Source organism: Mustela nivalis, assembly GCF_964662115.1.
Source record: "Mustela nivalis genome assembly, chromosome: 4".
NCBI lineage: Eukaryota > Metazoa > Chordata > Mammalia > Carnivora > Mustelidae > Mustela > Mustela nivalis.
Genome location: NC_139023.1, coordinates 163,891,092 through 163,918,767, shown reverse-complemented (window position 1 = coordinate 163,918,767; position 27,676 = coordinate 163,891,092). Strand labels below are relative to the sequence as shown.

Below are 27,676 nucleotides of genomic sequence, written 5' to 3'. Positions count from 1 at the left end.
AAGAGAAGTGTAGTTTTAAGTATTAATCAAATGTAGTTTAACAGCTTAACCTTGGAAAACTGGTGATTGAGAGTATTTAACATAAATGCATATAAATTTGTATTTTGTGCTTGTACAGGGGGCCCTTGAGAGACAGAGTCCTTAGGAAAAGCAAAGAGGAACCTTACAGAGAAAGCAAATTTCCCTTCTGCCCTTTTCCCCTCTTCTCACTGGCAAGGTTTTATCCTCCTTACTGTTTGCTCAAATACTTGGAAGTGAATTTAGGGCCCTCCCCCCAACTTATGATTTTATAGCCAATAGGTGATGAGGTTTATTTGCATATTTCCAGTCACATAAGCAGCTGTGGAGTGGAAACAGTGTCAGACTCGATCAGTTCTCCTCCTCCTTAGAGGGAACCTGTCACTTCTAGCTGCCCTGCTCTCCCTTTTAAAGGGCAACTTGTCCCACGCTGGACCTCAGCTCCAGCCTGCTCCCACCTCGGGCTCAGCTGGTCCATCACCCTGTCCGCACTTCTGCCAGTCCCCTGTAGCTCCTACCGAGAGACGCGCCCCGAGATGGAGAGCAAAGCACTGTTGCTGGTAGCGCTTGGCATGTGGTTCCAGAGTCTGACCGCCACCCGCGGAGGGGTGGCCGCCGCCGACAGTAAGTTTTGAACGTAGACTCCCCTCCACTTGCGGACTCCACTTTGGCAACTTCCACAGGTTACGAAGGTGGGAGAAGAGGAAGCCGAAAGGGGATGCAGATGCGTACTGGAGACTCTCCTAGACTAAGCGCCAGTCCAGAGAAGAGCCAGCGGGCTGGGGTCTGGAGGGGCTGGGGTCTGGAGGGGCAGGGAAGTAATTCTCCCTCTGATCTTGTTGAAACCGTTCCCGCGTTGTCCCAGTCTGGCGGAGGCGGTGTTTCCGCGTCCGTAGACTTCAGAGAGTACGGGGTAGCTCGAGGGGCGGGACGAGAGAGGTCGGAGGAAGGGCTTAAATGGCGGTGATCGGCAGTAACCCTCTCGCGAGGACCCTGGAATGAAAGGCACGCAGGTCAAGGTGACCCTGGCGCGGCCGCCACCGCGGCTCGGCCCCCGCCTATGGGAGCGTGGTTAGAGAGTGGTCCTTTCTCTTAGAGAAGCTGACCCGAGAGGGTGGGGACGGGGGAGGAGGCCTTGTCCGCATCGCAGAAGCACTGGGCACTCGCCCTCGGCGTGGACCCGGTGGTGGGGGACTGGGACGCGCGGCGCCGAGTCCGCGGACGCAGCGTCCCGCAGGCGTTTGAGAGCCGGGGAAGCTTTCCAGTTTCCATTATTGCACGCGCCGCTTTTCTTAGCACGCGGAAAGCCTAGCGGAGGGCTGCCCTCCTCAAAACAGGGCGCAGAGACCAGCAGACTGTGGCAGCCGGCTGCGGTGGTGTTAGGAGGTTTGCATTTGGCTACTCTTAAACTCCTCAGAGCTGAGTCCGGCTCTGGCGCTCAGCCTGCGTCCACAGCACGTGGAGCTTCCGGGAGCCGCCGCGTGAAATCCAGCCAGCGCCCTGCAGCCGCCACTCCTCGGGGTTAAGGCATTACGGGAGAAATGTAGGGAGACAAAGGAGCAGCCCAAGACCTGCCCACTATAGAGGCAGCCCTAGTACCTTGAACCTTACTTGGTTCACTGAACATAAAACAGCAACCCAAAGGCAACATTTTCCCCCCTGAGTGATGAAATTGCAGTTAGAGCAGTGTCGCTTGGTTATGTTTACTGGCAACAGGGTTCAAGTCGAGTTTCTCCATGACTTTGCAGACTTTGCAGACTTCTGCAGTGGGTTGGAAAAAGAACATTTTGTTAGATTTATTTTTTAAAAATGTAGATTTCATCAAGTCTGATTGGATTTAAAAAAACAGTATCTGAAGAGTGAATTAAAAAGTCTTAAATATCTTGCATAGTGGTATGTACCCCTCTATAGTGTTTAACCCTGTCCAAGAAGATGGTAGGAACAAATTCCATATTCTTATTTCAGAAAATACACGATGGTGTGAAGCTACTTTTACTGTAAAAACACACACAAATATGTGTTTTCCACAGTTTGTGTTTGCTAGCTTTGAAATACACACAGAGACACACACACATACACACACACCCCATTATCTATTTTGAGAGAAGGAGGTAGAGAGTGCACCCGCAAGCACAAGGTTGAAAGGGGCGGAGGGTGAGGAAGAAGCTGACTCCCCGCGGAGCCGGGAGCCCCACTTTGGACTCATACCAGGACTCTGGGATCATGGCCTAAGCAAAGGCAGAGGCTTATCTGATGGAGCCCCTGTTTTTGCTGGCTTCTTAGAAGTTCACAGCCCTAAATTCCTGGTCTGGTTAGTGTCACCTCTCTGAGTTTAGATTCCTCAACTCAAAAATGAGTTCAGGCCACAGTCAAAATTCTCTTAGCCTCCTCTAATTCATACCCTTTGATTTAAATGGGCGCTTTGTGACTGATGAATTAAATTGGATTTTAAGCAATGCATGCTTTAGCTAGCTGTAAATGTATCGAGGGAGGAACTTTTTTTTTTTTTTTAATAATTTCGAAATTTTTGTTTTTGTTTCTTAAGAGAGAGAGAGAGCCTGAGTACTTGGGGGTAGGGGTAGAGAGAGAGAGAGAGAGAGAGAAACTGAATCCTAAGCAGGCTACACACCCAGCGCCCTGCACATTCTGGGCTTCATCTCCAGAGCCTGAGAGCTTGACCTGAGGTGAAATCAGAAGTCAGATTTGCAAGGGACTTAGCCACCCAGGTGCCCCAAGGGAGGAATCATTTTTAAGTAGACATGAAATTAATCCCTCCTATCCTTCCCTCCTACTTTCACTCCACCACTACCTCCCTTTATATTATGCTTCTCCCATCACAGCAAATTATCTCCCATTTTCTCCTCCAGGTGAATTCATCTAGGAACTTAGCAATTTAAGAGGCAAAATTTATCAGTGAGAGAATGGTAAACAGTACCTCTCTGGGCTCTGACTTTGCTTATTCTGGATTTTTTTTTTTTTTCCTAAGAAGAATATGAGGATACGAGATGCTCACTGCCCTCAGGCTCTTTGTTCTTGAAGCCACCTCCATCTCTGCAGGGCCTCATTAGGAAGCTTAAAGAGCTAGACAAGGAGCATATGAATCAGTACTCAGTAGCTGCAATTCTATTTGATCTGCCATAGTAAATTTCCAGGCTAACATCGAAGTTAAATGTGATGGTGATGACAGCAAAATAGCTGATAGCATTTGCAAATGAAGCAGACCTCAGCACTGGAGTGATTGATTAATAGCAGTATTGAAAAGTTCGTGTCAGACACAGGGGTAGAGTTACAATGGAAAATTTTCACTTTCTTTCAGATAGTGTAGTGTATTTTTAGCATAACCTTTCTTCTTCCCTTTGTTCAGGAGGAAAAATTGAGCTATATAGTTTACTGCTTCTATTTTATGAACTTTTTTTTCTATAAAAATGAAAAGCAAAGTTTGTTAAATAATCAGGAGCATGTAAAGACCAATCAATTCAGTCAGATAGGATATTGATTTTTTTTTTTTCACCTCATCAAACTATTTTTGTTCTCACGCAGTCAGTGGTTTTTGGCATTCTGTAGAAGCTGCCTGAGTAAGTATGACCATCAGTTTCAGAGAGAAGGTAAATTAGTGATGAAGTCCTTTAGGCATGTATGTGGCGGGGTAGAAAATTCAAAGAGAATTGCATTATAATTGAGCTCTTGTACCTCATGTCTTCATATGCACACTAATCCTATTCATCTGATAATTGTGAGCTGACTTTAGAATATCTTTCCTGGGATGCTCAATGTTCTTTTCTAGGAACAATAATGTATACCTTATAAATTTACCTTTGAAACTCTTTGATTTCTCAACCTAATTTCATCTCTCTGAGTGATTATCAACATTATGTAAATTTTTGTCTTTGTTTATACACTTGGGATTTTAGCTATTTAATAATCTAGAAATAAAGATTACATTGTCGAGAAATACATTAACTTGTAACTTACCCTAGATCTTACCTTAGTGCTGAATAAGAACATATCTGATGGGAACTGGTTGATGTGGTGATGATGATATGAGTTGAATTCAGGATGGAAGCTCTTACAAAAGAATACACCTTACCCTTCCACTAATTTAAGGTGGCTCTTATTTCTAAAGGGTCCTGATATAAAAGATTCTTTTCCCCTTAAAAAAGGTAAATGCAGAGCCATTAATACCATTTTCATGTATGGAAAAAAATAATTTTCTTGGTAACCGTTGAGTCACATCAGTTCATCTTGCCAGCCAACAGCAATTCCAGTGTATACTGGGACAGCTACACATATTGACTGACATATATCAGCTGTGTGAGAAAGTGAGGCTTGGGAAGTACATTCATCCCTAGGTTGCTGAGACATTCTTACACCAGTATCGGGAATATTTTCTATCAGAATCCAAAGAGAAGGAAAGACTAACTGTAATCACTATAACATTTATGATTTCATATCTAGCACTGACATAGAATTGAAAATATCTTGTAGCATATGGAGTGGTGCTATCTTCCTGTCAAATGCTTCATTATGCTTTCTATAACTTAAAAATGAAAAAAAAAAAATTTTCCCTGAGAAGTGAAATAAAAATCTCCAGATACAAATTTGTTTGAGAATGCATGAATTTCCTATTTTTTTTAATTTAGAAATTATGTATCCAACAGGAAATGTTAGTTGTGGAAAATTGGACCTCTCAGTGGGCTATGCAGATAATCTATACAGGAGGTTTTATTTATTTATTTATTCATTCATTCATTTATTTTTGAGAGGGAGCCTGTGAGGCCGGTGAGGGGAGGGATGGAGGGAGAAAAAGTCTTAAGCGGGTTCCACCCCCAGCATGGAGCCATCCTGGGGCTTGATCTCACCACCTTGAGATCATGACCTGACCCGAAATCAAGAGTTGGATGCTCAACTGACTGAGAATCTATGAATTCAATAGAGTTTTTCTTTTTTCATGGAAATATACAAAGCTAGCCTTAAAAATGCCAGAGAATATTTTTAGTCTTTTCAAAACCACCAGTGACACCAGGGCTGCTGCATTGCATAATTCTAAGGAAAAATCAACCAAAGTGAGTGGTATCCTCTGAAGTCAGGCAGGGCAATAATCTTAAATATCAGTTTAACAAGTAGGTGGTGGGTGAGATCTGTCTGCCAGGTCATTTGATTTCTATTTCAAAAAAATTGGTGATGAAACATGTTAAACTGTGATTACTGGGGTGGGTGACTCAGTTGGTTAAGCGACTGCCTTTGGCTCAGGTCATGATCCTGGAGTCCCGAGATTGAGTCCCACATCAGGCTTCCTGCTCAGCAGGGACTTTGCTTCTCCCGCTGACCTCTCTCCTCTCATGCTCTCTCTCACAAATAAATAAGATCTTTTAAAAGAATGTGATTATTGAGGAAGAATGACTTATTTGGTGTGGAGCGATATGGGATAGGTGAAACTAATTTAGTTTTAAGGCCACCAGAGTACTTCCTGGTTAGAAAGGAAAAGGAAGACCTACATCTTCAAGGTAGATGGAAGGCAGAGTGTATTTTGGTGGGTCAGTTGTACTTTTACTATATGAAAATGAAAAAAACCTTAAATATCAATAGCTTACCACAGGCTATTATTTGAATAAATTATTTTAGAATAGTCAGGTGCTAGAAGTGTGTGCGTGTGTGTGTGTGTGTGTGTGTAATCAACTTGTCACCTATAATGAATTAGTAAGTAGCCACAATACTGCTTAAGGAGTTTTAGAAAATAATTAAGAAGGGAAATATTGACCAGTACTCAGCTAATTACATGATAAGCCTGACTTGAATCCTTGTACTTTCACTATACTATATCATTTTTATTTTCACTTCTTTGGCCTGGCTTTTGCAATGTTACTTGAAATTACAGATTTTCAGCATTTGAATTGTGAAAAGAGTAAGTTTAGGTTAAGAAATTAGAAATAAAAAAATCTAAAGACTACAAATTATTACCTTTTAGTAGTTTTTAATTTTTTTTTACTTGTTAAGAAATTAAATAACTTCCCTTAACTAATAACTTACCTTTGACTTGCTCACTTTGTGTAAGAATTTGACTAATGGGAAATACAATTTACTTCAAGCGTTCACTCTAGCATTAAATGAAGATTTATCAAAATTCAAATATATTATCAAGAGAGGCAAATGGTTGGCTGAAGTATTATTTCCCTCCTTATTCACTTTGTGATTGACTATGAAAAGTCAAAGTGAATTCTTTCCCAAATCTGCTTTGCTACAGTTTTTTAAGCTTTGACTTTGTGTGAAAGACTGCAAAGACAAGAAATATTATAAAAGAAATATTTGGGGAAAGAATTAACCAGTTCAGAGGCACCTGGATGGCTCAGTTGGTTAAGCGTCTGTCTGCCTTTGGCTCAGGTCATGATCCCAGGGTCCTGTGATGGAGCCCCCAGGTCCTAGGGCTCCCTGCTCAGCAGGGAGCCTGCTTCTCTTGCTCCCTCTGCTGTTCTCTCTGCTTATGCTCTCTCACTCTATCTGTCAAATAAATAAATAAAAATCTTAAAAAAAAAAAAAAAGAATTAACCAGTTCACATGTAGAACAGGCATTTCCAAATGACTTTTTAAAACAATTTTAGTTGATGTACCTTGATGTGGGGGTGGGAAAAATTTTATACAAAAATTTACTTAGGCTTCCAAGTTTTCTTAATGCTAACATTTTAAAAATTATGCTACTGAAAAGGAAAACTTTCCTCAAACCTATTTAATATTTTGGGAAAAGATTCCTTTGTTGTAACTGGAGATTGAAAGAGGGTGAGATAATAGATGTTGTATGGAAGTGTTGAATCACTAATACGGAATAAGTGGAACTTTACAATGCAAGAGCCATGAGCCAATGTTCTTTGGGAGAATGAGTTTTGAGTTATAACCAAAAGACCTGGATTCTGATCTCTGTCAACTTTGATCATCAGTGAGGATTAGTCATTCTCTTGCAATCCACATATATTTACAAAAATAGAAATAAAAATAGCACTGGTGAAAGTTGCTTAGAAGCTTAAAACATACCATTCCAGCAAATAAAACAAACAACCCTCCAATTAACCACCTATCCATTTTTTTTTTTTCCCTTTTTGGGAATTACAGGAGGAAGAGATTTTATAGATATTGAAAGTAAATTTGCTCTAAGGACCCCTGAAGACACAGCTGAGGATACTTGCCACCTCATTCCTGGAGTGACAGAATCTGTGGCTAACTGCCACTTCAATCACAGCAGCAAAACCTTTGTGGTGATCCATGGCTGGACGGTAAGACAGTCTCTTTAGGAAGAAGCGGAATGGGGTAGACCAGGCATCCTGCCTGTCTGGCTTTCTCCCGTTGTTGGGAGCCCTGTGATGAGTCTTCCTATCCTGTGCTTCTGTTTGTTTTCCAATGGCTTTACTTTAAACTTGAGTATAGGAAATCCTGGCTTGGGGTGGGAATTGTGGAATCTAAAATCATGGATTCATGCGTATTTCCCCCAGGTAGTGTCATCCTTCATTTTACCATGGTACTTAGTTGGTGCCCTTGAACCAGCCATTTTTGTGAGGTGGGAAAATAAGCCTTTGCTCAACTACAGAGCAGAATGTAGTTTATCGTTTTAGGAAACCAGGGGGAAACTGCATGATCCTAATTCATGCAGCACATCACCAAAAGTCCTTTTCTAAGGGAGAACCTGTCAGAGGGAGGAGAGGGTTGGAGTGGTGTGAGGAAATATTGATTCTGATTCTGGCTTTGCCATTCTCCAGCTCTGTAATGTGATTGATGCTACTTCCCATTTCTGGGCCTCAGATGACTGATGTGTAAGACAAAGAGGTTAGACTCCACTTCCAAAATTCGCCAGTTGTAAACTTTAGAGAACTTTTCTAGAGATGAAAGAGGGATAGCCAGGGAAGTGTCATGCCAAATGATTAGAAAATGTAAAAACTACGGTTACAGTTACTTTTACTTTTAAATCAAGGAATGCACTTGTTGTGATAAGCACCAGATGTTGTATGGAAGTGTTGAATCACTAAATTTTACATGTGAAACTGTGTGTTAATTGGCTGAAATTTAAATAAAATCTTTAAAAAAAAAAACCCCAAAAACAAAAATAAAGAATACAATTAACATAGTGCCTTCTGAATATGCCAGTCACCTTCCATGGTGCAGTTCTTAGCTACTTCAGTTTGTTGTTAATATTTTCAAACCCTAGTGAGAAGATTTCATTTTTTTTAATATAAAAAGAATTTATATAAAATGGGAGGTTGAAGAGAAATAGTCCTGCCATTATGTCAGAGCTTGTGAATAAAGTAGTAGATACTAAATGAATTCTAGTGAGATGAATTAGAGAATGATTGATAGATTTCTAGTCCTGATTTCTTTTTCTGTGTAACTTAAGTTCCTTTCTTATTAATCCAGGACAAATGCTGTAACTTTTATGGAGATGAAGGCAACGACTAACAGAATTTGCATGGATGTTTATTTTTTAAAAATCTCTTTACTAGAATTAACATAATAAATCACATATATGATGATAAAAATATGTATTCAAATACTTAGATGTTTTTACATTTTAAGAGATTTAAATAAGAGAAAGTAAACATTGGTAGTTTTAGAGACATTTTGGTTGTATATGGAACTTCAAATAGTTTTCAAAAACATATAGTAAGCTTAAGAAACATTTTATATGACAGAATAAATTGAATATCTCAGACATCTCAATCTTATCCCCAAGAGAACGTGATGCTTTAGGGATTTTTTCAAAAGCATAGTTTCTTCTCATGCAAAGATGACATGACTGATCCAATATCAGTACACAGTGCCAGTTTCTATCACTGGCCCTCCTGCTCACTAAGCCCCCATATTCTTCACATTGTGTGTCCTAACATTTTGAGAGCCTGACCTCAGAGGTTAGGCCACTGTGGAACTGAGTGTCATCATAAAGAGCTGGTTGCTCCTATGTGATGATTAATCCAGCCACACTGGGTAATGGATCTTAGCTTATCTCAGTGGTCTGCCTGGCTGGCTAAGTTGGACCACCTGGACTGAGTGATCAGAAGGACTTCAGTTCAGCTGTGTGTCTGAGAGTCAAAGATTTTAAAAATTTGTGCTGATTTAAGGAAACTCGGAGGAAAAAACCTAGTAAATAATAACCTTTTTAGAATTAAAGAAGGTGAGTTCTTGTATTTTCCACCCCTTTATTGTTCAGAGTTACTTACAGCAGTATTTTACATTGAATTAAAAAAAAGAAAGGTTTGAAATAATTTTTAGGCAGTTAATAAAAGTATCAGTCACTGTAGGAGTAAGTTGGGTTACTGACTCTTTGACAGATTGCTTAACTTGGAAACATTGATAATACAGAAAAACATGTAATAGGGGTTTAGAGCAAATATAATTTTTTGCCTTATCTGAGATAAACTCTTTGGCAACTCAAGGTCATAGGACAAAGGGAAATGAAGAAGTTCTGCAGCTTTGCCATGGAAAATTCAGAAGAATGCTTAGTGTGTAGTATGCATAGAGCACAGCCCAGAAGGCAGTTTAGACACAGCTGTCCTGGAGCTTTGCCACCTGCTTAGGTTTTATAGACCAGAGTGTTAAGCACAAAGTTCTCCTTGTGGTAGGAGGTCCTCACGCCTGGCTGAAAGGAGGAGTGGTTAACATTGCATTCTGAAAAACTGACATCATCCTTTCTTGAAAGGCAGTTGCAAAAGGTGGCAAACCCTCAATGTCTAAGAGAGGAAGAGCGGAGACAGTACCAATTCATTGGGGTTTTGGGCCAGGTGGGTGTTCTGACTTGTTCCCGCCATGACCGAGGCTGCACTTAGACTCTTTTTTTTTTTTTTTCAAGATTTTATTTGTTTGTTTGACAGAGATCACAAGTAGGCAGAAAAGCAGAAAGAGAGGAAGAGAAGCAGGCTCCCCGCTGAGCAGAGACCACCCCCCCCCCCATGTGGGGCTCGATCCCAGGACCCTGGGATCATGACCCAAGCTGAAGGCAGAGGCTTTAACTCACTGAACCACCCAGGCGCCCCTGTGCTTAGACTGTTTAAAGCAGCCTCTTTTTGAGACAGGTTCAAAAAGAGTTTAAATGATTTTCTAATGGACTAATGTTACCTTTATAGATTTTCTTCTTTTCTCTTCATACTTGGTATTATATCACTGCAAGTAGATTGGGAGTCAGAGTGGTTACAAAAAGACATTTATGAGGTGGCAGGTAACTTCAAGATCATCTGACCCCAACCCCTTTGTTTTATAGGTGGCCTATAATGTTAAGACAGTGCCTACATTCATAGAAGTAATTATTGGAAGAGCTGGGACTGAAACCAAAATCTCCTGAGTTTCAGGATTGCTTTTCCCTGCCACAGAGCACAACTAATTGCTATTTGTGTCAGGAGTGAAGTGAGATCTCGTTTTGATTGTTTTAGTCTAGAAAATAAACTAAAAATAAACTAAATAAAATGGAAGAAAAAATCTAAAAGAATCCACTATATAAGATCAATGTTCCAATTGAAGTTCCTTGGTTTGAGAATTCATGACTCCTATTTTTGTTACTGGAATTAAGCTAAGAAGAGTATGAGTTTTATAGGTCTCCCTGAAAAGCTATCTTAAACATGTATTTCAGAATCTTCTTTTTTGAGCACATATTTAAGTAATCTTTTCTGTGGCTACAACATGATTTTCTCTCAGGTCATGGTAGGAGTGGGTAGATTAGTGGATTGGAATCCGGTTACTGCTATGTTTAAGTTCATGGCAAGATGGTGCACAGTTTTACCATCTGCAGTTTTTAAGTCTGTTTCCGTTATTGTAAAGTATGCATCTTTGCAAAGGTGTCCAATGCTCTTTCTGAAAACTTAAATTAAAATTTTACAGAAATAGAATTAACCTGAGGACTCTTTTGACTTTGAATTTGGGAATCTTTTTAAAATAAGAGGCAAAGAATTATAGTTGGAAGTCTTCTTATCTCCAGACAGGGCCAACCTAATAATTTGGGAATTGTGACTATTAAACCTCATTAATTCCCACTCTGATAATTAAGAATTTGAGAGAAATGATAAAAAAATTCTAAGCTGATCATTTGCTTATGTATTAACAGAGAGATTGCTGAATGAATTTACTTTCTATTAGGATTAGTATGCTTGAAACTACTTTTTTCTTTAGCATATCAAATGTTTGATATAAATGACTCTTTATAAGAAAAACAAGTACATTCACATCCTCCAAAATAATGTGGTTGGGAAAAATTTATTAACCAAATTGGAAATAATTAAATTAAATTTATTTTAAAATAGTCTATAATTCTGCTACAGAATTTTAACTTATTCAGATTGATCTTTTATATAAATGATTGGTTGGGAAAAATTTATTAACCTAATTGGAAATAATTAAATTAAATTTATTTTAAAATAGTCTATAATTCTGCTGCAGAATTTTAACTTATTCAGATTGATCTTTTATATAAATGATTGGTTTTTACAGAATTTATAAAACAAGTGTTTAAAAATTGGTGGTGTGAACATAACCTGCCATTCCTCAGCTCAACACATTCCTTCTTTGGCATATTCAGATTTGCCTCAAGAGAGTTAGGCATAAGTCTCTGATTATTCTTTTCCATGGTTTAAGTTTTCTTTCTGAGCCAATGGGCTTCCTTTGAGGTTTGTTTTCTTTCCATTTAATATAGCTGACATATCTATAACAAGTTGCAGGTGGGTATTTTAGGAAAGCTTGTATCATCCTCTTCAGGTGACAGGAATGTATGAGAGTTGGGTGCCAAAACTTGTGGCTGCCCTGTACAAGAGGGAACCGGACTCCAATGTCATTGTGGTGGACTGGCTGTCACGGGCCCAGCAGCATTATCCAGTGTCTGCAGGGTACACCAAGCTGGTGGGAAAAGATGTTGCCAAGTTCATCAACTGGATGGCGGTAAGTAAGACTGTGGGAAGAAGGCTAATGGGTCCGAAACTGATCCCTTCACTATTGCTGAACAAAAGGCTGGTCTTTATTCCTTTTCACTTAAATATAAATATTTTCTGGGGCAATTCAAATATACAGAATAAATACAGACTTTTTTTTAGCCAGAAAGCAGCATTATGATAAGAATGAAAAACTGTAAAGTCAAGGCATAGTCTTGCCATGCCCTATCCTTTGATATTCTCCTAGTGATTAGATCTGGCACGACCAAGAACTATTTAGGCAGAGCAGACAAAAGCTTGTTATTTCAGGGCAGATAAAAGATGTCATGTTCAGCCAAATCCTTCTCTACACTAGGCTGGTGCATGAAAATGTTATCCTGCCTTTGACCCATTAGAATACCAATATTTTTCATGAAAAGATTAATACTACCCATTCCTTAGTGTAGATTAAAGGTCCAGATACTTGTTGAGGGTTAAGGGATGGATAGGTTTGAGCTAGGAAGAAAATGGCAGGGTAGGTCTGTAGACTATGAGGTGGCTGTGGGTCAGGAATTCTGATTTAGCTTCCACTTTGATCCATCCATCCTCTGATGTCAGCCTCTGAAATTACCTTTGAAAAATATCTTGGGGTTGGCTGAAAGAAAGTTAAGACTCTAATAGGGCCAAATTATTTAAGCCAGATACTTGGAGGTAAAAAATAATCTGTTTATTAGACTGACCATTAAAAGTTAGAGTTCTTTTCTTGACTCTTTTGCTCGTTAAGAAAGTGAACCTGGGCAAATGGTATCACCTGCCTGGGCCTTAGGCTTCTCATCTGTTGAAGAAAAAGCCTGGATCATATGTTTCTGTGGTTATTTCCCCCTGTAATATTTTCTGGCCAACCTGAAGGAATAAAATTATGTAGAGTATTTAGAGTAGGGAATAATGGGTTAAAGTTAAATATATATTTGATATATGTGTGTATGTTTACATATAGTTTATCTACATATAGATGACACATACATACATACATCTACATATAAGTATATAACTACACATGTACATGCATACATATATTTTCAGATATATGGAAATTCAGGTTTCCATACACTTCAATTTAGACGGATGGGAAAAGTTTCTAACTTAGATATGTTTTTAAAGAAAAAGAAAAATCTCAACACTAGAGCGTTTGATCTAAAACACAAAATTAAAATAAGTAGAGTTAATTTTAAGTGTTGCCTGTATTTCAAGAACAATACTTATATTCACTTTTTCTTTTAGCTTTGATCTTTTGTACAGAACTGTAAGAACCTTTTTCTTTTTCTCTTCCAAAGGAGGAATTTCACTATCCTCTGGACAATGTCCATCTCTTGGGATACAGCCTCGGAGCCCATGCTGCTGGCATTGCAGGAAGCCTGACCAATAAGAAGGTCAATAGAATTACTGGTAAGAAAGCACTGCCAGTAGTCATCACAGAAGAGTTGAGATGCCAGTCATTCTGAAAGAGAATCAGAAAGTTTGTCAAATACCCGTATGTGTGTGGTTTTCCTGTGTTTGCCCAGCCATTTGATTATCTCATAGGAGGCCTTCTTTTTTTTTTTTTTTTTTCCCCTGGAATAAGATAGAATATGGGCCCTTGCTCTCCTAGGCTTACCATATACTGTCAGAAGAGAAATAGAGCAGAGTTAATTAAGCACAGATTGCCCAATGGAGTCTCTGGGAAGCTCATTCCCCTCCTCCCTCTGCTCTGCGTTTTGGTGGTATAATGCATGTATGTCACCTCTCCCATCAGTGCTGAGAGAAATGAAAAAGGGCCAACACCAGAGGCTATTTGAAAAAAGGAAGACAGTCAACCCCGGTAATGGATAATTTGGCATGCCAAGAGAAAAAGAAAGAGCCTGCCACTGTTTGAAGCCCTTCTCACCAGGTTCAAAAATAATTTACAAAATTATTTTTTTGAGATCTACTTGTCCTGAATGAAGATTTCTATTTACTGTTCAGGAGCGTCAAATTTCTTTCACAGGAGCTAAGCCTACTTTTGATACTCTCAGTAATTTAAGAATCCAATCACTACAGAATAAGGAACTAATAAGAACCCATGTGGCTGCCAGTTACATTCAAATGATGAACAATTGAATGCTAAGGTGATACTGATGGAGGCTAAAATGAGTGGGAATTTAAAAATCTGTGAGGCCTTTATTATGTTTCTTTGTTGTTTGTCTCTCCCCACCTACTCCCCCCACCCCCACCCCCCGCATTAAGGCCTAGATCCAGCTGGACCTAATTTTGAATATGCAGAAGCTCCAAGTCGCCTTTCTCCCGATGATGCAGATTTTGTAGATGTCTTACACACATTCACCAGAGGATCACCTGGCCGAAGTATTGGAATCCAGAAACCAGTAGGACATGTTGACATTTATCCTAATGGAGGCACTTTTCAACCGGGATGTAACATTGGGGAAGCTATCCGTGTGATTGCAGAGAGAGGTCTTGGAGGTAAATATCATTTAGAAGTTAGTTAAATATAAGTTTCACACTTAATTCATATTGATCTAGTCTCCTATCCATTCCCAACAAGTATGTAGTTTTAATATACACATTGAGCCAAGAAATCTTTCTGAAAAGGCTATCATATTCAGTGTGATCACCTTTACTGCCTTATTACTTCCTTTGGTCAGACAGACAGACATTTTTTTCTTTTATGTGTTATATTGTAGACTACACTGAGTACAGAGCTTCCAGAAATAAAAGAGAAAGGTGAGACCTACATAAGAAAACTCCACTGCATTGGATAATAGCAGTATAAAATGATATCAGGCCACATGTTCTCTTATTGTTGTAAAACCATAAGAGTTATTGTTAATTAGTTCAGATTTCTTTTGTCAGCCTTTTAAAGAGACGTCCAAATAAGAAGCAAATCAAGGGCACCTGGGTGGCTCAGTCTGTTAAGACTCTGACTCTTGGTTTTGGCTAAAGTCATGATCTTGTGGGTCGTTGATCTTGTGGGTCTGGATTTAATAATCCAGACCAGAGCGGGGCTCCGCCCTCAGTGGGGAGTCTGCTTGAAGATTTTTTCCCTCTTCCCTTCCTCTCACTCATGCACATGCATTCTCTCTCGTCCTCTCTTTCTCTAAAATAAATACATCTTTAAAAAAATAAAATAAATCACCTTTCTCTAACTGTTCCAAAATTTAAGGAAGAAAATATAAGTTAATGTTATCTTAATGTTTACTGCAATAATCATGTTTGTGTCAGATTTATAATTTGTTTTAAGGGATCTTTTCATCCTTTGTGAGCAGTGGAACTTACCTGTAGTCAATATGCTCAGGTCTTTGTGCAGTGTTATAGAAATTACAGCTTAATGTTACTGTTTTTAATAGTTATAAAATCTTATGGTAAGAGATACACTTTTATTATATAGCTAATTATTTCCGTGGTTAATTTGATGTAAAAATTATTGATAGTGAGACAACCTCCAATTATACATATTATAAAATACTTTTCACTTAACAATTCTGCCTTTTATGATGGTATTTCTAGAAGCATGGAGAAATATTTTATGTTTTCAATATAAAAGAAAGATGTGACAAACAGGGGGAAATCAACTTTTACCTTGAATGTCTCTTATTATATCTTCATAAACATACAAATATAAGACAGCAGAAAAGGCAAAAGTTCTCTGAAAATTTGCAATTTTGACTAAGAAAGACAGGAGAAACTGCCACCAAAAATATCTCCTTAAATAGGACTTACACTCAAGCAGTCATAGGACTAGATCCTTAGGTAATTTTATTCTGACATCACACCTAAACTAGTTTGGACTACACGATGAAAAACTCACTGTGGGCACTCATGGAGTTGAATTTCCTTTGTGCCTCTTTTTCCCCAGATGTGGACCAGCTAGTGAAGTGTTCCCATGAGCGCTCCATTCATCTCTTTATTGACTCTCTGTTGAATGAAGAAAATCCAAGTAAGGCCTACCGGTGCAATTCAAAGGAAGCCTTTGAGAAAGGGCTCTGCTTGAGTTGCAGAAAGAACCGTTGCAACAACTTGGGCTATGAGATCAATAAGGTCAGAGCCAAGAGAAGCAGCAAAATGTACTTGAAGACTCGCTCTCAGATGCCTTACAAAGGTAGGCTGGAGAATGTTGCGAATAAAGAAAATCAATTTGATCCTATTTTTTTATCATGCTTACTGCATCACATGTATGATGTCTGTCCATTGCAACAGAGGTAGTGAAATGATGTTACTAAACCCTGAATCCTCACTTGTATTTCCTTTGGTAGAGAAAAAGTTACCTTGGTCTATTTAACTGAAGCTCCCAATTTATATAACCAGTAATGCCGAGTGCACAACCTGCACTATCCTAGGCAGCAGCCTTGCCTGCCACCCTCCTCAGTAACTGTGACCACCAGCATTGGCCAGCCCATTCGTACTAGGCTCTGAACTAATTTGAAAGCATCCATCTATCCAGGGTCAGCAAGAAACTATGGCACATGGGCCAAATCCAGCCTACCTCCTGCTTTTGTAAAGAAAGTTTTATTAGAACACAGCCATACACATTCATTTTCATATTAACTAAGAGTGCTTTTGTGCTACTGCAGCAGAGTTAAGTAGTTGGGACAGAGACCGTATGGCCCACAAAGCCTAAATCATTTGCTATCTGCCCTTCACAGAAAAAAGTTTGGTTTAAGTGAAGGCAAAAACTACCTATATTTTAACTGTTCCTGGGAGGGAAGAATATACCAAACCTCAAGATATTTCCATTTTGTCATGAATTTATACCCAGTTGAATTTCAAACATGTTTAGAGCAAGATTTATAGGGATTAGAGGAAAACAGGAGAGGAGATACTAAGGAAATCTGGCAAGAGGAACTAGGCCAGAAAAGCTAACTTATGTGGGGTCCAGGTGGAAGTCCGAGGGAAAGGATGATATTGAAGTACAGTTTTCTGAGATAAAATATATATGATAGAGGCAACTATTTGAAGGGGCTTTGTTAGAACCGCTATAGTGGTATATTTGGTGGCCTAAAGGTTTGGAGCAGCAATAATTCAAGGGAACCTTTTAAGCAATGAGGAAACCCTTAGTTTCCCTGACTCTTCAGAATAAGAAAACGGGTGTGAGGTATAGAGGAGACTGGACTCTTCTGAAGACTTATCCCCATGTGTCCTGCAGTGCTATGCAGGGCGCCATCCTATTTTTGGGAGTACTTTGGCAGTCTCAACTTCCCTTGCTCTGGTATATGGTGATGCCTGCAAGGACTCCATTCAACTCCAAACTCTGTTTTTTTTCACCTTTAGTAGCTATGTGTTAAACCAGCTGCCTTTCTTATCTCCTTAATCTCCCCCATCTCATCTACTCCAGCTTTTTAATGGAGATGGGGAGAGCAGCAAGGAAATGTAGATGTTTAAGTATCTGCTTCCAGAGGTTCTCCCTAATACAGAACAGATTAGGAACTAGCAGTTTTTATAGCCTCACTGATAATTTGATAAATACGGTTGATTGTGAGCCTGCTATATACTACCTACTCTGTGGTAGGTGCTGAGTTGATAAAGAGGATAAATAATGTGATCTTCTGACCTGAGGGAATTTACACGTAGGTAGGGAGTCAGACATACTCATAAAACATGAAGAAACAGTCACACAATGTCCCATTAAAATATGCTCCATATAGATGTTTGGCGATAAGATGGCCAAGAAAGGGTAGAGTTCGGGGCTCCTGGGTGGCTCAGTGAGTTAAAGCCTCTGCCTTCAGCTCAGGTTATGATCCCAGGGTCCTGGGATCCTGCATCGGGCTCTCTGCTCAGTGGGGAGCCTGCTTCCCTCTCTCTCTCTCTGATGCTTCTCTGCCTATTGTGATCTGTCTGTCAAATAAATAAATAAAATCTTAAAAAAAAAAAAAAAAAGAAAGAAAGGGTAGAGTTCTTGAAGAAAGAATCATGGTATTTTCACTTCTTGATTTGCTCTCCCTTGTGCCCCATCAAAAATGACTACTTTCTAGGACTGCTTTACAATTCATATACACCTGGATTTCTTCTATCCACTACAACCACACTTTCCTGAAAGGGAGTGGAATTCAAGGTCTGAATTTTCTAGTAATGAACACTGTGCAGACATGAAGGAATCTTCCACACTGATAGTCATGTGTGAACACTTCCTATTTAATGGTTCAGGATTCTGTGGTTCTGAGTTACCCATTTATTTGGGGACGGTGGTGGTTCCATAAAAACTGATCAGCACTTGTTCCAATTTTCTCTCTACAGTCTTCCATTACCAAGTAAAGATACATTTTTCTGGGACTGAGAGTGATACACAGACCAACCAAGCCTTCGAGATCTCTCTGTATGGCACTGTGGCCGAGAGTGAGAACATCCCTTTTACCCTGTGAGTAGCCACATGGCATTACGTCCAGCATGTGGGTTTATCATGGCAATGCTACCTGCTATAACCATTGGTCCTTAGAGCAGAAGAGTAGGACACTTGGAAAAGAAACAGTCTTCGGATTTTTTTTAAAAGCTTTATGGCGGGCATCTGGGTGGCTCTCATTACATTGGTACATATAATAGCATGGATTAGAAAGAAAATAAGTACCCAACATTGAGACAATGGCTAAATGAGTTGTGGTTTAAAGCCAATAAAATCAATATAGTTTCTAAAAACTATAATTATAAAAATCCCAGTAAAACAGGGCAAAAAATGGAAAGTAAAATATGAAGTAAACAAAGAAAGAATAGAGAATTATATGTATTTTATGACTTTAACAAAGCAAACATGTTCATATAGCAATATAGATTGAAAGGGGATAGATGAAAATGAATATAAATGTCTCTGAATGATTGATATATGGATTTTTTCCCTAAGAATTGTATTAAATAGTTCATACTGTTAGTGTAAAAGTTAGAATAGATTAAAAGGGTTTATCTTTTAAAATATCCAAATGCCATTGATCTTCATCTTGAGTATTTTGCTGGACATTTTTTGCATTTTTAAAATACCTCCCAAACAATAAAGCTATTTATGTCTTGTAAGGAAAACAAAAATAAAAAAAACAAAAAACAAAAAACTTATATCCAGAACTAACCGAATATGCTAATTTTTTTCTTCAGGCCTGAAGTTTCTGCAAATAAGACATACTCTTTTTTAATTTACACGGAGGTGGATATTGGGGAACTGCTAATGTTGAAACTCAAATGGAAGAACGATTCATACTTCAGCTGGTCAGACTGGTGGAGCAGCCCCAGCTTTGCTATTGAGAAGATCAGAGTAAAAGCTGGAGAGACCCAAAAAAAGTAATTAATTGTATTTTCCCCATTCATTTTAAACTCACTGTGTCCTGACCTAGAAATAATGGAGCCTTCATCATGCAGGTTGGAACTTTAGTAAGCTCTTTCTTTAAAACTGTATCAACTAGATAATTATACCTATAATTTTGGGGAGACATGTTCTTTTATTATCACACCCAGGGAAGTAATAGTGTTTCTAAATATCATGGAAAGAAAATATAAGCCCTGAATTGATCACAATTATTGGATGAGAGCTGAGATTTTAAGTTGAGGATCTTAGCTTCTCATTTAGCACTGTTTCTTACAAGCACAAAACAGTTATGGAAAGAATCTCAGAGATTTGACTTTCAAAGATTAAAATCAACCTCTTCAAGAAGAACGAGATTCCAAAGTAATCTCACCCTGTCTTCATTCCCTCACCTCACGTTATCTATAAATTAGCTGCATAAAGAGGCCCATAGGATTTAAACCTTCTATAATTAATGTATGGGGATTTTGCAAACTATAGTGTGCCATTATTGTTAATAAAAATGACTTTTTAAATTAAGATTGATTTTTTTTTCTCTTTGGTCATTTTCTTTTATAACAAACAAACAGAACAGAACCAAACAAAAACAAACAAAACAAAAAACAGGTTGTGGATGAAGAGGCTATGCCGAGAGTTTATTTCTTTCACAGGAGTTGAAGGATCATTTGTGAATTCCCTAATGCATATTAAAGGAAATGGTAAATTTGATCTTCTGTCACCTTTTGGTGAAAGCTCTGAGATTTTGGGGCTGCTCCAAGCTGTCTTTATGCCTGTATAGACTAATTAACTCTTTTGTTAAATAGTGGATTAGGCCCTCAATTAACTCTCTGGTTCAGATATGCTGCTGGCCAGAATGGCCTGACTTTAAGCAGTTTACTGGAAATATCAAAATAATTAATCATAATGATCAGGTGGGATTTAAACAGCTCTGACCAAACCATATATTTTCAGTTGTTTCTCTTTTCCCTTTTGACATGCTCACATTCATTTTCTTCTACAGGGTAATCTTCTGTTCCAGGGAGAAAGTGTCTCATCTGCAGAAAGGAAAGGCATCTGTAGTATTTGTGAAATGCCATGACAAGTCTCTGAATAAAAAGTCTGGTTGGTGAGCATCATAAGCTAAAGTTCCTTGGATACCCTGAGCTTGCTATTACATAGCCCTTCCAGGGGGACAAAACATCAGCTGCAGCACATAGTCCTTAGTGCTCCAAGTGGCAGCAGGTTCCAGAACAGAGAACCAAAAAGGGGCAGCCACCCAACATCCATCTCAAAATTCCCAACAACGGGAAGCTAATGGAGTTAGAATTTAGGAGATGGTTTTCTTTTCCATTTCAAAATAATCTGTTGGCTCTGTCCTACTGACCTTTAAGACTGGTCCATTTTGCAGCTGTCAGCTAAGCCTTTCCAGACTGTCAGTACTAAGTGGAGTTAAACATGTGACCTTCTCCAACCTCTCCTGAATTTTCACATTGCCTCACTTTCATTTCCCTACTCATTCCCCTGCCAGATACCAAGTGTTAATGGGTTACAAGTGTAAGAGGAAAAAGCTTAGATCATGTCATACAAGCCAGGAAAGCAAGAAACAATGGGCAAGGCTGGTCACAACCTCATCCAGAAATAGAAAAAACAATTGCTTCTGGTTTTTCTTCTCTCAGTTACATTTATAGACAAAAGTACAGAATAAGAATTGCCTAATCAAAACACATTAAAGACCCTATGTGGAATATCTCTGTTATTTTAAATTTTTATTTTATGTTGTAATTTATCCATGGATAATTATGGATTATGGGTAAATTAGGAAAAAGAGGCTAAAATAAAATCACTGTGACTCTATCCCCCAGGGATAACTCCCAATTAACATTTAAATTTATATTCTTTCAGACCTTCTCAATGCGTATATAATATTTATATTTTTTCTTATGGCATGCACTTTGAATAATAAGATGAAGCCACGTGATTAAAAACATTAATGTAAGAACACTCAAGATAAACTTAAAATGAAAAATAGTTGATGGTACTGAGTCAGGCAGAATAACTGAATTTTTATCTAAGTGGAGACAGTTCTAATCAGAAGTTCATTGCTTTGTTTTCCCTCATCACAAATCTAAGACAATTTCACCTTTGCTTTAACTTTTAGAAGAGACTGTGAAGTTTTGTACATGCATTTATGTCACATACAAACATATACAAACACTTGTTACACATACATTTTCCCCAAAGCATCCACTGTTTTAAGTCTATATGTGAATGTAAAGAGAAAACCTGAAAAATTAGGAAGTATCTCCAGCTGTTTTAAAAGTATTTCTGGTTATATTATTTATATAAGTCACCGTCATTTATCTGAGAAAGTCTATTGATACATTCCTTGTATGATTACAGGATTACTGACACCACAGATATTTAGGTGGCTTTTCTTTATACATCTGAACTTTATCTAGGAATTGTGAATCAGACTAATAACCCTCTGCAGTTTCTTTCTTCTGTCACTAAATTAATCAAAAGTTCTCTGTCTCTTCTGATAGAAGACTCATATCAAAAGAAAAGCAAAAAATCAGGCATTTCATTTGACAAGTTTTAGAATTAAGAAATCTTAAATCATATATTCTTTGAAATAATTTGATTCAGTCCTCTGAAAAATGAAAGTCCTTATTGGGCCATGGCTAAGTAGACCATAGAGGGTTTTTTATTCCCACAAGCCTGCCATTATCCATATTTGATCCATATGTACCCTGGGTATATAATCACAACCTTTGTTCTGAACTTCTAATCGAATAACTTTTTCATCATGAAGGTGGGGGTGGGATGGGGAGTTATAAAACACTAAGCAAATAATAAATTTCCCTTCCTCTGCTTTTTCTCAGACCCTGGGCAAATCTCCAGAAGGAAGAACACCAGAGGAATTCCTTGAAGAACGAAATAACTTTTACAAAAGATGCTTAGTGCTTTGGTTATTTTAAAGAGAATTTTTCTGAATATTAATCCCTAATTAATAATTGACTAGTTATTTTAGGATACAGTCTTAAATACCCAAAAAAGTGGCTAATTCAATGTGAGGAATATACTGCCCAAATAACACATCTTCCAACATTAAAAGATCACAGATTTGAAAATCACTGTTTTGCCCTTAGAGAAAGAAGTAAGAAACATTTTGAGTCATGGTAACATGATAGGCCTTCTTTATCTCGTGAGTTTAACCATAGCCTAAAATTGAGTAGAATCTCGTTTTTTAATCAGAAGTCTGCATTTTCTGGACTGATACCTTCTCAAAGTTTTCTCCAAGTCTGAATATAGAAAATGATATTTTTTTCTTTTCTTTTCTTTACTTTACTTTTCTTTTTCTTTTTTTTTTTTTCTTTTTTTTTTCTTTTTGGTGACATGAGTTGGACCCATTACCTACTAGTCAAAACACCTGACTTTTTTGGAATGGCTCTTCTCTTGACATTGGGTTCTGTGTTGCCCAACAGAACCAGGGCCTAGTGACTTGGAGAAAGGAATAGAAAATGAAGTTCATAAATCACTGAAACTTTAAGCCCTCCCTGAAGCTGATTGCATCATTGCTAAGTTAAAAATTAAAAGAGATACAAAATTTAGACCAATTTGGTTTTAATAGGCTTTACAGTTTACTGCTTAATCTCTACCCACCATTTGTCTTGAGATTTTAACAGTGCTTTCTAGGTTGATGTTTTAAAAGAGCCTATTATTGTCAACTGACACATAATTTTAACTATGAGAAAAGGAAATGATACCGCAGTTTCATTTACCAGATTTCTGAAATTATATTCATCAATTTGAGGTCATTTAATATTTGATAGGCACTGTTCAGTTTTAGGGTTATCTCAGTCATGCTTCAGTTATACTTTGACCATGTCTCTTTCTTCCCTGGTTTTAATAAGATGATATGTACCAGAGGTCAAATTTTATGTCATACAAGTTCCTATAAATTTTAAACAAAGGCTATTGTTACTAAGTTAAGAGATGAAAAAGTATATATCCATAAACAGGGCTTAAAAACATTGTGGGAAATTAAAAGAATCCTCAATTGCCATAGCCACATCAAATGCCATGAGAGGTGTTATTTTTAACAGTTAGTCAAGAGTGAGTGAACAGTTATTTATAAACTAGGTATCATATTTTCAGAATGATCTATAATTAATATAAATTAATAAAGAAGTAAAATGTTTCAAAGTCTATTGCTGAGAATCCAAACTGTGAACATGTGTGGGTATCTGAACATATTACTTATATATGAAGCCCCACATGTACATTTTTTCTTCAGCATAGCTTAGAAAGCAAACAATCAAGAGGTATAGCATTAGGACATATTGGAGTAGAAGTTATTCCAGAGGTGCCAGAACTTCAGCTCTTCATTTGAGAAGTATGGTTATACCTATACAAAGTAGGATGAATGCTGTGATTGATGTCAGCTAACTTGGAATGGATTTTCTCTAAAAATAAAATGTTGTAAGATTTGTTGTTGTCATCCCCCTTTTTGCTAATTCATTAATTTTCTGGATTTGGGCTTTGAACAAGGGTGTATGGATCTAATTGGTGTTTGGCCCTAGGAACTCTGACTTCTACAGACTTCACTATATGTATATATATATATATATATATATGTGTGTGTGTGTGTGTGTGTGTGTGTATCTACATATGTATATGCAATACATGCATAGGTGCATATATTGCACATGTATATATATACATGTATATATATATATATATATATATATACATGCTTTGGCTTTAAATGTTATTTATTAGCTGTAAATATATGTGTGTATGAGCAAAAGGAAATTGTATATGGAAAGGTTGTGGCTAACTGCATTTATAGACATGCGTTACTAACTCTGTACATGTCTTTGTCAGTGAGAGTCTCATTGGGTCAACTTACTCTGATGAAATAATACCATAAAGTAGACTTTTATTTTAAGAAAACTTAATTAACGATGTTAAGAAATAGAATCTGCTTTTAATAAAACTAGCAATTTTATTACAATACTAAGTTATTATTTTGTTATGTTTTAGTTCCCTAAAAAGATATTTATTCTTAAGGAAGAGTCATTCAGCACATTTTTACTGAAAAAATTTATTGAGTAAAATTACTACACTTGGAAAAAATATAGCTTCTAAAAATTACAATATACATTATATTTAATTTTTATATTTACATTTGTACAAAGCCTTAGAAATCCTATAAAATAACTATAAAGGAAAATACTACAGATTTTTTTTCCTAAATAAAATGCAGAGAATTTTCCTTGCCTGCATCTACTTCTTCACTAATAAAATGTTAAATTAATATAGAAGATTTTGGCCATGTTCTAGAGTATATTATCTTTATTTCTGAGGTCAAATTGTTACCTCTGAAGTGAGTTTGTCCAATAAAATTAACTATTTGGTGTGCGAAGTTGCATTCTTTAGAACTTTTTTTGGGGAGAAGAACACATAGCCCTACATGCAACTAAGTAGAGATTGCTTCTTAGTATAGTCAGAGAGAATTTCATACAGAAAACATTTGTTTTGGTGGCTACCAACCCAAAACTTCATTGTTAGTTAGGCATAGGGTTTCTGGGCTGGGGTCCTCTTGACAGAAAGAGACTTCCCAGCTTAAAATTTGTTCACTGTCCATCAATGCCTGTTGATATAAGTAAGAATACAAATAACAGGAGTTCGTAAGGCTGTAGAGAAAATGTGAACTTGCATGTATTATTGATGGGAATGTAAAATGGTGTGGTTACTCTGGAAAACAATCTGTCATTGCTTTTAAAAATTAATTTTAGAGTTGAACCCATTTGATCCAGTGATTCCACTACTAGGTATATACCCAAGAGGAATGAAATGTACGTCCACAAAGATTTGAAAAAATATTCATAGCAGCATTATTCATAAAAGCCCCAAAGTGGAAGCAACCTAAATGTCCTTCAACTGGTGAAGATATAAGGAAAATGTCATATGTTTATACAAAGAAATATTGAAAATTAAAGAATGAACTGCTGCTATCTGCTGCAACATGGATGTACCTCCAACAATTTTGCTATACAAAAGGACCAGATGCAAAAGACTACATAGTGTATGACCCCATTTGTAGGAATTTTTCAGAAAAGAGAAATTTATAGAGAAAAAAAGTAGTTTTAATTGTTGCCTGGGGATGAGAGTGGAAGAAAAATTAACTACAAATAAATATAAGGGATCTTTTGAGGATGAAGAAAATTAGATTGTGATGATTGCAGAACTCTGTACTAAAAAATTATATTGTATACTTAATAAAATAAGTGCCTTTTATGGAATGTCTCAATAAAGGTATTAAAAATGTATATGCATAGACTTGTGGGGATAGACACAATCATGTTACATATATAATCTATGAAAACTACAATTTGGAGATGCTCCCATCTTGCTCCCTTAAGAGGAATCTTCAATGTTTATCTAGTATCTTCTAACACCAGCCAAGTCTATCCCAGGGCCCAGCACATGGCAGTTTGTCATAAGCAAATGCTGCCAGAATCATAAAATTCTACCTCTGAAACAAATAAAACATTTAAAGAATGTCTTATTTTAGCCTGATTCAGTCAGACTGCAGGCCCGTTTTTGATGCACTTATACTGTAGAAATGTTATTATAATTATCCTCTAAATAATTCTTATTGGGGATTTTATATATTTAAAATATCACCTCAATGTGAGGCAGGGATCCATCAGAATCCTAGATGAGAACATAGACAGTAACCTCTTCGATATCGGCCACAGCAAGTTCTTTAAAGATATCTCTCCAAAGGCAAAGGAAACAAAAGTGAAAATGAACTTTTGGGACTTTATCAAGATCAAAAGTTTCTGCACAGCAAAGGAAACAGTCAAGAAAACAAAGAGGCAACCCACGGAATGGGAGAAGATATTGGCAAATGACAGTACAAAGGGCTGATATCTAGGATCTATAAGGAACTCCTCAAACTCAACACACACAAAACAGACGATCATATCAAAAATTGGGCAGAAGACATGAACAGACACTTCTCTATGAAGACATACAAATGGCTATCAGACACATGAAAAAATGTTCATCATCACTAGCCATCAGGGAGATTCAAATCAAAACCACATTGAGATACCACCTTACATCAATTAGAATGGCCAAAATTAACAAGACAGTAAACAATGTGTGTTGGGGAAGATGTGGAAAAGGGGAACCCTCTTACACTGTTGGTGGGAATGCAAGTTGGTGCAGCCACTTTGGAAAACAGTGTGGAGATTCCTTAAGAAATTAAAAATAGAACTTCCCTATGACCCTGCAATTGGACTCCTGGGTACTTGCCCCAGAGATACAGATGTAGTGAAAAGAAGGGCTATCTGTATCCCAATAGTTCATAGCAGCAATGGCCACAGTCGCCAAACTGTGGAAAGAACCAAGATGCCCTTCAATGGACAAATGGATAAAGAAGATGTGGTCCATATACACTATGGAGTATTATGCCTCCATCAGAAAGGATGAATACCCAATTTTTGTATCAACATGGATGGGACTGGAAGAGATTATGCTAAGTGAAATAAATCAAGCAGAGAGAGTCAATTATCATATGGTTTCACTTATTTGTGGAGCATAAGGAATAACACAGAAGACATGGAGGGGAGATGGAGAGAAGAAGGGAGTTGGGGGGAAATTGGAGGGGGAGATGAACCATGAGAGACTGTGGACTCTGAAAAACAATCTGAGGGTTTGGGAGGGGCAGGAGGTGGGAGGTTGGTTGAGCCTGGTGGTGGGTATTATGGAAGGCACATACGTATTGTATGGAACACTGGATGTGGTACATAAATAATGAATTCTGAAACACAGAAAAGAAATTTAAAAAAATAAATAAAAAAAAAGATTTTCCCTCTCCCACTTTCCTCTCTCTGCCCCTCCCTAAGTCCCCTTAAAAAAAAGAAAAAGAATATGGTATTGTGTACTTGAAAGTCACTGAGACAAATTTTAAAGCATTCTCACCACACACACACACACACACACACACACATAATCAGGAGTTAACTATGCTAATTATTTGAGGTGATGCTGTGTTTATTATCTTAATCTTTGTAATTATTCTATAATGTATATGTATATCAAGTTATTACATTGTAGACTTTAAATATATACCTCTATATTTCTCAGTGATTCATCAATAAAGTTAATAAATAAATAAATATCTTCATTTGGCTTTATAATGGGTATTTCAAATCTAACATGTGAAAAACATAACTATTGATTGTAAACCTTCTAACTCCCCATTTTTTTTCCAAACAGTTAATGGCAAGTTGCTTTTGCCTCGTACTCAGGAAGAAAACTTTAGAATTTATCCTTAAGTCCCACCCCACCTTCTTTCAGTCAAGAAATCTTATCAGCTCTGCTTCAAAGTATATCCTGAATCTGACCACTTTTTACTTGCTAATGCTATCACTATCAAATCTTACCTGGATTATTTCAGTAGTCTTCCCTTTAATCTCTACAATTG

General features: G+C 37.5%; 1 protein-coding gene across 3 annotated transcripts; it reads left to right on the top strand.

Moving 5' to 3' along the window:
* Positions 1-309: 309 nt before the first annotated feature.
* On the top strand, positions 310-23,663 carry LPL (lipoprotein lipase; the record flags this gene model as incomplete). Of its 3 annotated transcripts, none has more annotated exons than XM_082726805.1 (10): positions 310-642; positions 7,120-7,280; positions 11,734-11,913; positions 13,217-13,328; positions 14,145-14,378; positions 15,772-16,014; positions 18,147-18,267; positions 18,990-19,172; positions 20,195-20,299; positions 22,056-23,663. In XM_082726805.1, coding segments are annotated over exons 1-10 (1,428 nt in total). In that variant the 5' UTR covers positions 310-554. The 3 variants fall into 3 exon arrangements, with proteins under 3 accessions (XP_082582931.1, XP_082582930.1, XP_082582932.1); XM_082726806.1 differs by lacking the exon at positions 310-642 and adding an exon at positions 921-1,037; XM_082726804.1 differs by lacking the exon at positions 22,056-23,663 and having other exon boundaries at positions 20,195-20,303.
* Positions 23,664-27,676: the final 4,013 nt, after the last annotated feature.